At 35.8% G+C, this 12,569-nt stretch overlaps 1 protein-coding gene across 11 annotated transcripts in view; it reads left to right on the forward strand.

Moving 5' to 3' along the window:
- Window positions 1-12,569, forward strand: part of PAN3 (poly(A) specific ribonuclease subunit PAN3) — a 233,257-nt gene that overhangs the window by 115,797 nt on the left and 104,891 nt on the right. For 6 of the 11 annotated variants that reach the window (XM_040621787.1, XM_040621778.1, XM_040621797.1 and 3 more), the window contains 2 exons: window positions 5,963-6,101; window positions 8,507-8,636. In XM_040621787.1, coding sequence (XP_040477721.1) covers window positions 5,963-6,101; window positions 8,507-8,636 — 269 coding nt within the window. Of the gene's footprint in view, window positions 1-5,962; window positions 8,098-8,506; window positions 11,447-12,569 lie in introns of those variants that run through there. The other 5 variants (XR_005832278.1, XR_005832276.1, XM_040621837.1 and 2 more) reach the window with 5 other exon arrangements.

Raw genomic sequence — 12,569 nt, forward strand, 5'->3', positions numbered from 1 at the left:
TATTATAGCTGTTGTCACTGTAGTGTAAGTTAGGTTTCAGGAACGTTACCTCTGTTAATAGAGATAGATGATACAATAAATATTGCTTGAGGGAGTTTTTTTGACCACAAAATTTATGTTCACTTCCGTTTCTTCAAAGTTAAAAAGAAAAACTCAATTAGTATTTTCTGTGATAATTTTTCTGAATGAAGAGGACATTAAAAAAAAACAAACCAAACTTTTATCTGTTTCTTCTGGCATTTATTTTTTTTGAAATTAATATGCTTATAGTACTGTTTCTTGATCCCCCCCCCCACCAGTATTTAACTCAGCTAATGACTTTGTCCTGTGGAAGATGAGGCTTTATCTTTCACACCCCCTTCCCTTAACCAGACACACACACACACACACACACACACACACACACACACACACATTCACCTTCTACCACTTAGCCCATAATTTTGAGTTAAATCTTTATTCAGTGTTGACATCAGTTTAACAGGGTAAATATTCTTAATAGCTGCACCACTTAGTAAACCATGACTGTGTTTTCTTTCTTTTGTATTGTGTTTTTTGATTTTTGTTTTCCTGGGGTTAATAATTATCTTATATAGAAAACTAAGCAAATGAAAAAAATTGACCACCAGTTTATTCCAGACTCACTGCCAGAGTTATGAAACACCTTTCCATATGGTCAAAAATAGGTAACCTATCAGTTCCTTTTTTTTTCTCCCCCTTAGAGAAATTGCCCCTGGAGCCTCTGTCCTTCTGTTCCTATCTGGGCTGGTTGCGCTTTAAGCCTGCTCACACTCACATTTTAGAACTGGAGCTTCCCTTCACTATTATCCCGGGAATTATCATTGTCTCTCCCTTTGTGTTGGATACCCCGTTTCTTGCTTTTTTCCTTGGTTTATTCTTTTGATTTATTGGAGCACATCCTCCTGTAGCTTCCTGAGAAAGGTGAGTTTTTTGAGTCTTTGTAAGTCTGAAAATATCTTTATTCTATTTTTACACTTTATTGATAGTGTGATGGGTATTAAATTCTAGATAGTCCTCAGAAAATTCTTTTTATTAATTAAATCTTTTGAATAGATTAATATGAACCAGTTTTTTAAAAAGCAGAAAAGGATTTGCAGTGAAAATTCTCTCGTACTTGTAACAGCTCTAGTCTCTCCACTTTCTCCCACTAATCTTTATTTTATATTCTTCCCAGATCACAATGATATATTCTTATCTCCCTCCTCCCCCTTTTTAAATATGTACAATATACAAATTGTAAACCATGCACAGTATTCTGTATGTTGCTTTTTCCTCGTAACTATATTTTGTAAATCTTTTTGTTTAGGTATGTTTGGTGTATACAAAACACTATTCTCAGTAGTTTACAAATATGACCTAACCTTACTCCTCATAACAACCCTGTAATGCGGTACTATTAGTATTCCCACTTAACAGATATTTGGGCATAAAGAGGTTAAATGCTGGGTGCCTACGTAGCTCAGTTGGTTAAGCGTCTGCCTTCAGCTCAAGTCATGATCCCAGAGTCCTGGGATCAAGTCCCATGTCAGGCTCCCTGCTCAATGGGGAGTCTGCTGCTCCCTCTCCTTCTGCCCCTCCCCCTGCTTGTGCTTTCTCTCACTCTCACTCTCTCTCAAATAAAGAAATAAAATCTTTATTTAAAAAAAAAAGACGTTAAGTACCTTTTCCAGGGTCACATCATCAGTGAGTGTATGAGCCGGAATTCAAATCCAGATAGTATGGTTCCAGAGTCCATGCTCTTAATGTAAAGGCTCTGCTTCCATAATTTATATAGCTGTGTAATAGTCCATTCTGTGGATACACTATAATTTATTTCTCTCATTCCTTATCAATAGACATTTGAGTTTTCAGTGTTTTGCTAGTATGAACAGTGCTGTGGGGACTGACTTACGCTTCCTTAATTTTATGTGTGCATGAATATAGGCCCAGTTTGATTGTTAGGTCTGTGGATGTGTGACTATAAACCCTTACAGAAGGGTTGCCCAGTGTACGATGCATGAGAGCCTTTCACCAACAATACTTTTTTAGCTCATGGATGTTTGTCATCCTGATAGATGAGAAATTAAATCTCTGTGCTGTTTATTTTGTATTAACTCTTACAAGCATGTTGCCTATCATTTTTATGTTTTTGATCCATTTCTGTTCCTTTTTCTGTCTTTCATATCCGTGGCTCATTTTTTTTTTTTCAGTTCAGTTGTCTGTCTTTTTGATGTATAGGAGCTAGAGAGATTTATCCTTTGTGATCATTCTATTTTTAGTTTGTTATTTTTCTTTTGACTCTGCTTAATTTTTTTCCATGCAGACATTTATACATATAGTCTAATTGATCAAACTTCTTTTATGCTTTTGGATTTTGAATCATAGTTAGAAAGTTAAAAAGGCCTTTTCTACTCCTACGATTTTAGAGGAAGTACCTCATGGTTTCTTCTAGAGTACTTATGGTTTTATTTTTTTTCATATTAAACTTTTATATATGTGGAATTTATATAGGGTGTGAGGTATGAATTCCACTCCTCCACCCTTTCCCCTCAGAAGACTACGCCGTGGCCCAAAAGCTATTTATCGAATAGTCTAGCTTTTCTGCACTGGTTTAAGGCAGCACTTCTTTCACATTAGTATTTTAATGACTAACATTTTCAAATCTGGTAGGTGCTATTCTTTCTTATCTCCATTTCATTGCCTGTTTTTTGTTGTTTTCCTAAAATTGTTTAATTTTCTGTATAAATTCTAGACTCAGCTTTTTGTTTAAAAAATCAATAAACCTGATGGTACTTTTATTGAGAAGATAACATGTTTATTAATAAACTTAAGGAGCATTTGTGTTTATAGATGTTGAGTTTCTTAACCAAGATAATGGTCTGTCATCATACTTGTTGACACCTTTACTGTTCTTTAGTGCTTAAGTTGTTCCTTATGTTGTTGTAGCACGCTCGAGTTTACTAGGTATTTTTTCTTACTGCTGTTGTAAATGCGAATCCCCCCCAATTCTTTCTTCTTAGATTGCTTATTATCAGTGACGTAAAAATTACTGATTTCTGTTTTATTTTTGTACTGTGATATCTTAGTGTTTGGATAGTTTTTCACTAGATTTTCTTGGGTTTCTCGGATACATAGTCCTATGTCCAAATAATTGTAGTTGTATTTCCTCCTTCTAATTTCTATACTTTTAATTTCTCTGGAGTGATTGTGTTAGCTAGTACCTCTAGTACATAGTTAGGTAATAGTAATGATAATTTCTGTCAAAACTTGAAGCAGTGCTCCATTGTCTTTTAACTTCCAGATTCAAAGCCATTTTCTTTTCAAACCCTTTCCTTGCCCTGCGCTTTTAGAATCTTTATCAGTGATGTTCAGAAAGTCAGTGATTTGCCTTGGTGTGGGGTTTTTTGATTCGTTCTGATTAATTAACAGGTGGGTACACCATTCTAATCTTGGAAACTGATGTCCTTCAGTTCTGAGAAGTTGTCTTCGTTGTTTCTTTGATAATTTCACCCTTTGAAATTCCTATTGCTCAGATGTTAGACCATGGCAATTGATTTTCTTATATTCTCCTCTGTTTTCTGTATTGTATCTTTTTGTTCTACATTCTAGATAATTATCTCATTTTATTTGTGTAAAAATAAAGGTTTTTTTCTAATATGTTTTTGAATTTTTAAGTTTCTGCTGTCATATTTTTAATTTTGAAGAACTTTTTGTTCTCTAAATGTTTGTCTTACAGCATCTAATCCTTGTTTCTCTGAGACTCTCAGTTAGAGATTTTTGGTTCGGTTTTGTTTTGTTCTAAGTTCTGTTCTGTTCCCTGCAATATCTCATAGGAAACAAGAATTTGTTTTGTTTTGTTTCATTCTCCAATGGATTTCTGATCCTTGGGTGTGCATTCATATTTAAAATGACCTTTTTTCAGGGTACCTGGCTAGCTCAGTTGGAAGAGCATGTGACTCTTGATCTTAGGGTTGTAAGTTTGATTCCCTACGTTGGGTACGGAGATTACTTAAAAAAAATAATAATAAATTTTTTAAAAAATAACCTTTTTCATCTAAAAAGCTAATGGAAAGCTCATTGTGGGGTCAAGGATTGTAGAATGTATGGTAAAGTAGTGTGATATTGTTGCGTATAATTTTTGTTTGTTTTTGGTGGACTCTTAAATGTCAGAATTTCTCTTGGGCAAGTCAGTTTCCAGAAAAAAAATCCGCAAACTTTTATCTGTAGTATAAACCTGTAGTCTAGCTTTGGGTAGCCAAAGTAGCAGCAAAGTATTGGTTAAATAGTCTTAGCTACCATCTCTTGCTCTTCCTGGCATCCTGGAGGCTGGAGCTTCTTTGTTCACCCTGTCTAGAAAGATTTTTGGTACCTTTCTGGCAAATTTCTGCAAAGCAGAAGTGGAGGCAGGGATGAGAGAGAGGTTATCTGTTTGTTATTTATAGAACTTTTCATCCAGTTCTGCTCTTTCCAGCTTTAATCCATTCCTGCACTTTTAGTAGTACCAATGGTTGCCCTTCCTGGGCCTCACTGGTATGGCTGCTTTTGTGGCTCCCCCTTTTTCGTGTGTGCCTTCTGTAGCATTGGAGTTCAGTTTGTTCAAGTCAGCTGATCCTATCACTTACCTGTTTTTCACCTTCCAATTTTTTCTTCTGTTGTTGCTCCTGAGCACTTTGTCCTTGCATGTTTATTATACCCCCTTTTAGACATTTATTGTCAATTTGTCGGGGTTTTGCAAGGAAACTGAGATAAATGGGTGTGTTTAATTAGCATTTTAATTGCAAGTCCCTGGAGTGATTTGCAAAACTCAGAGGATTGTGTTTCAACTATGTGGTAGGCTTTCCATCTTGTTCTTAGAAGACAGACCTGTTTGTTTGTTTTTTTCCCCCAAACCTAGTTTTTAACCAAGACTGCATCATCTGATCTCTCCCTTCTTTTCTTTGCTTCAGATCTGCCTCATTTTTTTTTCTTTTAATTATCTCCTTCTCTCTCTTGCCTTCTCTCCCTCTTTGTCCTTGTCTTTTTCTCTTCCCTTCCTTGCTCTTACTCTCTGTCTCTCCCTTGGCCTCTTTCTTTTCCAACGCTCAAAGCCATCCAGCCACTGACCTTTGCTAAGTTTCTGAAGGGCTGCATGCTCTGTTCCTTGCCAATACTGATGCCTCTAACTAGGGTGTACTTCCTCTGGGAAGAGCATCCACTGCTTCCTCTGGAAAGGTTCCCTTCCTTCCCAGATGAATTCACATTTCTGTTGTGTACCATTTCCCTTTTTCTTAATGGCATTATCTCAATATGTAACTTTCTTTGGTTATTTTGAACGTCTGTTTTCCTCACTAGACCATAAGTTCCAGAGGTCACTGGAAAGTGACAGTGGTCATTTTGATCAGATGATCACTGTCACTGTTCTCTAGTTCTTCGCAGCACACTCTCCCATCTGCTCATGATGGTAGGAAACCAAAATCTACCCTGTTTTTGTTTCCTTCAGCATTTCTCTATTTTATGCTTACCAGTAAAGTTGAACAATATCTGATCGTAACTCTCCACTCCGTATCCTAAAGGTGAGAGGAGGAAAAGACTCTCTTTCAACCTATTTCTAAAGATCTTTAAAGACATTTTCTTTTTCCTCCGTTTTATCTAATGGTAGGAGCTTAAATAAGAAAGTGATTATAAAATAGGAGTGGGTAAGGGATGATTGCCTTTGAGAATTAGAAACTGGCATTCATATCCTTTCATGGTGTGTGAAATTATTTTTAAAAAATTTAGCAATCTGCACAAAAATTTGAAAATGAATTTTTTTTAGCCTCCCTATATAACTTTAGGAGCATTAAAAAATAACACACACACACACAAACCCTACACTTACTTATCAGAGAAAACAATAAAAATAGTGTGGAGTCTGAAGAATCACCGTGGCCATGTGGTATACAGACAGCATGAGTTATTGAGGTAAAATATGACCTTTCCCCAGGTTTCAGAAGGATCCTACCTGGTCGGAGACTGGAGACCGTTATCTTTTGAAACTCTTTAGGGATCATCTTTTCCATCAGGTGACAGAAGCGGGTGCTCCTTGGATTGACCTCAGTCATATCATTTCTTGTCTTAACAAGGTAATTTGTATCTGGATTTTTAAGATCACAATGCCATCTACAGTTTGCAGAGTTGCAACTTCTACAAATACTAAGAGACTTAAGTGTAGATGTATTCTGCGCCAGCCTGGAACATATTTTCTTAATAATTATCAGTTATATCTGCTTGATCTGAATTTCTAGACTAGGCAGGTTAACATCGACATGAATAATTACAGAATTTTTCAGTGTGGATCTTTTCATTTTGATAAAATGTCACAAAAACAATGGGTGGGAAAAACAAAAAAAATTTATATTTAAATATTTTTTAAAAGTTGAATTCCTTTCTTTTAAGTCATCGTGAGTCTTGCTAAATGTCTTACATGTTATCCATTCCTTTACTGTTAACTGTGGGTGTAGTAATCCAGTGTTATAGTAGTGGAAGCACAGTAGGCCCAGCGCTCTAAACGGAGAATTAGGTGAGTAGATGAACTTAGGGAGATGGAGATGTATCAGTTCATTCGAGAGGTGAGCTTTGTGTTTTTTGAAAGGGCTAGGAGAGAGACAGTTTACCAAGGAAGGAATGCAGTTTCCTTATGAATTACTTGGAATCACAGAGTGTAGGACGGGTCTCCAGAGGTAAGTCCTAGTCTTTGTATAGGTTTATATCTAAATCTCAGGGGTCGACAGACTGTGGCCTGACAGCCCGTTTTGTAGAGCCCACGACCTGAGACTAGTAGAGTCCACAACCTGAGAATAGTATTGACATTTTTAGAAGATAGTAAAAACAAAACAACAAAAGCAAAATTAAGAAGAATATGTGACAGAGACTGTGCGGCCCTGAAATTTAAGGCATTTACTCTCTGGCCATCTTTATGGAAACCATTTGCCAACGCCTGGTCTAAACTGCCCCTGAATTACAAGAACTAGAGGAAATACCTACCGTGGCAGAGGGTGTAGAGCTGGTAACATACAGCGTGCTTAGCTCTTGGGGAAAAACGTGGTTTTTGTTTTTAGGCGCTACTTTGCCTTGTTTGAACTTCCTTAAAACTCTTTAAAAAGAGTATTGTCAATAATCTACATTAAGACAGAACAAACTGTATGTACCATTGAACTAATCCAGTATGACTAATATATTTATTTGCTCTTTTCCTTAAGGAGAAGACATTTTTCTTAAAAATAATGAGTGGAGAACAATTCTACTGGATTTTAGAAAATAGTGTCCATAGTATCAAAGCACCAGTAATTAAAAATATGTAGCACTAGTGTAAACACTGGCAGGTAGATCCTATGAAATTAAGCCATGGACAGATATCTTAAGTGAAGATTATTTAATGAATATTAGGGTAATTGACAACTTGAAGAAAATTCTATTTCATTTCATAAAATAACTAGTAGTAAATAAAATTTATCCCACATTTGAAAGTATGATAATTTTCTAAGTCTGGAAAGAGTGTAATAAATTAAAAGGATGGATGGCCGTATTGATGATGTAAAAATTAAAACCTTACATAGCATATTTTGGTGGAAATTATGACAAATAAATTGGTAAAATGATTTGAAAGTTTGAGCCTTCAGAATTAGTAAATTTTAAACATTTTGATGAATGAATTACTGAAAAAGGAGGGAAAAATGTACGTCAAAAACTAACCAAAAAAAGTGAAAACCGTAACAAGATAAGTTATTGGATGGACTAAGGATTCGTATATATGCTTTATAAAGACCTCATTAAAATATTACTACCAAATCTTGACTGATGAGTGGGTAAAGATCATAAACTGGCATTCATACGGTGGAAATAACACAAGTAAATGTAGGAAAACATCTGGTAGCATTCATCAAAAACGTACATAAAAGTAGCAAGGCATGCACTTGATATGGAGTTGCTTGTAAATTGGTACAACTCATAAATCAGTGGTTTCTGATACACTTTGGAAAACTATTCAGCTTGTATGTATTAAGCTATAAAACTATTTGTACTTTTTGAGTCATTATTTATATTTTTAAGTATTTATCCTAAGGAAGTAATTCTACAGAAGAAAAAACATTAAGTAGATGAATAAGTTCATGGCTCTATAGTTTGTGACACAAGAAAGCTGGAAGATCCTGGGGCTCCTGGCTGGCTTACAGCGTGGGACTCCTGATCTCAGGGTCGTGAGTTCAGGCCCCACGTTGGGTGTAGAGCTTACTTAAAAAAAAAAAGGATATCGGAATAATGAAATGATGGAATATAATGTAGACAAGTATGAAGCATAAAAGATAGGTGGAAACATCCAAGTTGAAAAGTGCGCATACCGATTAGTGATGTAAAATGCTTACGTATATCTAGAAGGGAATATGACAGAAATTTTTACAGTATTAATCGTTGTTGCAAAAGTTGTGCTAAAACAGATAAAATGGATTATCCTCTGCCTGGTATGAACTTCCTATTTGTGTCTCTGTTTCAGTTAGATGCTGGTGTGCCCGAAAAAATAAGCCTCATTTCCAGAGACGAGAAGAGTGTACTTGTGGTGACTTATAGTGACTTAAAGCGCTGCTTCGAAAACACTTTTCAAGAACTGATTGCAGCTGCAAATGGTCAGTTGTAGTATTTGCTGAAAAAGCACGCAGGACATGGCTGAGGACCTTAACCGATAGCAAATTGCACTACAGCTGAACTGTTCTCATCCTCTCATTTCACATTCGGGAAACAAACAGGAGATGAGCAAAGCTGCTTGCACTTCAGTCAGGTACACTGTTACTTGAAAGGAAGAATGTTCCACTTATCCTAGAGCTGTGGCTGCCATTGGGGCCATATCTGTGAAGAATTTATTTTAGATTAAGGAGCACCATTAGGTGAATGGTGTTCCCGCTTTTGTTTTTTTTCCACTTGTATATGCACTAATTTTAATTTTTTAAAGACTTTTTTCTGATCTTTGAACTTTTGCCACATTGTATACTTACTTATTAAGGGAAACTATTTGCAAGGACCTTTTTGGGAAACAATGCTGGGCAGCATTTTTGTCACTGAGGGTTGCAGAATTTGCTCTTTTGGGGATGGGTTGCCCTGAATAACGTAATGGACCAGGTAAATAATTTCACAGAAGTACAGTATAGTGTATAATTCTTGTAAGAGTATTGTATGCAAGCTCTGTATGCCACCCACACTGTTAGTTCAAATGGAGATTTTGGGGGGTTTTTTGTTTTGTTTTTAAGAACACACAAGAGATCAGTGAATTGCTGGATACGAATTCCCCCATCAGTAGATTTAAATCCTTTCTGAGTGAGGATTGGATAAACAGGAACTTAAGGAGCACATAGAGCTCTTTGCTCCAAATTCAACCAGAGTCTTTTTTTAAAAAAAGGTGTTTCCCTGCTTGTCAGATATATTTACATTTATGCAATTTTTTAACAGAAAAAAAAAATTCTGATAAAGACCTGAAGTTCAGGAGTATATTGCTTTAGATTCTTTCCAGTTCGCTTTTTTGTATAAAGTTCTGTTCTTTGAACCACAGCTTTATTATGGTACTTTACACTGGATACAGACACAGAGACACTGTTCAGAGGATGAACTAAACACAGCAGTGGTCTGGCATCAAGAGCTTTCTGAAGTTTTACAGCCTGAATCGGGAGGGATAACAATCTGCTGTGCCTTTGCAGTCACTGCTTAGCCCAAAGTAATAGTACTTTTGATAATAACTTCACTCTGTGGGATATTCCTGAATAAGTCAATCTCAAAAGTTTGGAATTTTCCTCCTCTTAGTTTTCTTAATATTTGGACGTGCAGTTGTCGCCAAACTTGGGTATTCATGGAATTTCTAGTTAATGAAATACCTATACTTTGATACTGAAGACTGCCAAATACATAGGAATTTTCTTTCACAAAAAACCAGTAATGAAGACTCTATCTCCTTTCCCAGCACTGAATGTTTTACTAGCACTGGGTGCTCAACCATGCAACTCTGAAGAAAATGTGGGAACTCAAAAGGTCAGGAAAGACTTCCAAGCACTTGCAACTGATGTTACGGTCTTCAATTTTAATAATTACACATATTTGTAGTTTTCAGAGAAGTTTTTAATATTTCTCTGTCCACTTTTTATAAGCTTTAAAACGATTTTCTCTGCCTTGAGATTTGCATCAAGAAAAAACACCTTTCCTCACCTGAAAGCTTTGAAGACTAAAGAACACGCTTTACACATTTTAACAAGTGTGTTTGAGTCCACGTTTGGTAGCATCAGTTGTTGAGTTAAAAAGAGAATCAATTATTGCATTTGATCTGGATGGATTTTAAAGGAACATAATGTTCAATATTCAAAGGATAATTAACATTTGCCACCATAATGTTCTTTTTTATGTAAAAGGAACAAGAACTTGGAGACATTAACATGCAAAAGTCTTTTATCATTAGCTCATGTATTTGAGGAAGAGCAGCTGTCTTTTTATATGTTTTTTGACAAATCATATTGTAATTCTTTTGTACAAAAAAGAACTACTTGTATTCTAGAAGAAATATGAAATGCTTAATTTATAAGCGGGCTGGAGATTTTTTCCAATATTGTTTTCTTTGAAAATGAAAGGGGATCATCTATTTTAGTTTTGGGGTCTGGGAACTTTTTGAAAATTTAATTTGTGGACCAATGTTTTGTGAAAGCTAAGGAAGGGCAGGGGTAAAATAGGGCTTGAATTTCTCATCCTGTATAGACCAGCAAACTTCCCTCTGCAAGGCAGGTTCAAATCACAAACCCAAGAATGTTTGCATCCTAAGTGCTAGTTTGCTTCAGCCCCTAGTAACCTCAGGACTTGGTTTTGAATATAAAGGTAGACAGCTGATATGTTTTCATGAGTAAATATTGTCAGCCAGAAAACAGTTGGTGTCAGGTAATACATATTTTTTTTAAGCTTTGTTTTATATTTATTTTTCATTTAGTTTTTATTGGGAATGGTTTCAGTAGAACTCTTAGTTCTGCTTAGGTGTTTTTTGGGGGAGCCCTCTTTTCCATAGTGTAATTCCACTTAAGAGGTTGTCTAAAAGTTAGTCTTTTTAATTCATAGGAAGATTTTAATATCTGAGAATAGTCAAATTAAGGATATAAACTTCCCATTCCTTCTGTTATGACAGATCAAAGCACAGAAAGGACAACCCTTGAAATCATGTAACGTTGGTCATTTCAATTTTTTGTACCTATTTTAAATTCTGTTAGTGTATTTACTTCATTGTAAATATTTTTGAGGGTACCTTTGTATTTTGCTTTTGACCTTGGTTCTGTGGTTTGGATGTCAACAACTTCCCTAAAAGCACCAGTATGTTAAGTTCTGATGTCATGATCCCAATATGGGTTATTCATCTTTAATCCTGTTTTCAGTCTCTATGTGTACAGCCGTATTTTTAATAAAGAATTACAGAGAAGTTTGTCGTTTTTTTTGGTACCAGTTTATTTAACGAGATGATGTTTGCCTTATGATCAGGATTTCAAAGGCTAAATATTTCCTGTGTGTTTGGAGGAATTGTCAGTGGCATGTTTACTCATTAATTTACCAAATATCTGTTAAATGCCTACTTGGATCTATTCTAGGTACTAAAAGTGCAGATGTGAGTACTTGTTATTTATAAAGTTCATCATTATACTCAGACTTTTCTCTGTAATACATAGCTTTTACAGTGTAGTTTAGGAAGGAAGACTTATGTGAGAGGATAGGGAATGCTATATGGCTAGCCTTCGATGCAGTACTTCAGGAATTTACCATATAGGTGAAGAGTGCCCCTCCCCCCTAGTCCTCCAGAAACATTATTCAGAATATAAGAGTAGATTTCAAAAATGGCAAAAATGTTAACGTTTGTTGAATCTGAGTACCTAGTGTTTATTTCCTGTACATTTGAAAAGTTGAAAAAAAATACAGAATAGAAAGTGAGAAGGGACTTGAGGCCTAGGTGAAGGGTAACTAGAGTAAAGAGGAAGGAGGGATTCTTTTCAGCTGAAGGAACGGGTGAGTTGCTTTTAGAAATTCAGAGGAGAGAGAGAGAATAAGTGTAGAAGGATCTTGTGGGGGAAAAAAAAAATCCATGGATTTGATGGCAAATAAAAATGACCATTGTAGGTTCATGGGGAAGAAAGGCTAGTCCGCCTAGAGTAGAGGATGTTTTGGGGGATCTTTTAGATTTAAATTTCATAAGAGAAAACATTAAAAATACTGTTAAAGCTAGACCAGTGTTACATCTCATACACTCTGGTGAACGGAGATACAAAACGGCTTTATTACTTTCCTCTCCTGTGCTCTGAATGGTCAAAAACAGGTGTTTTCCCTCCACCTTGAGCAATTACAGAATTAGGGGTGCATCTGTACAATAACCTTCTGTACAAGTGTGGGGGAAGGCGTGCGGTAAAGAAAGACTTTATTTATTTATTTATTTATTTATTTATTTATTTATTTATAAAAAGACTTCTTTATTTTTTAGAAAGAGAAAAAGAGCATGAATGGGAGGGGCAGAGAGAAGGAGAGAGAATCCCAGGCAGACCCCACACTGAGTACAG

Source organism: Ursus maritimus, unplaced genomic scaffold (assembly GCF_017311325.1).
Source record: "Ursus maritimus isolate PB19 unplaced genomic scaffold, ASM1731132v1 scaffold_10, whole genome shotgun sequence".
NCBI lineage: Eukaryota > Metazoa > Chordata > Mammalia > Carnivora > Ursidae > Ursus > Ursus maritimus.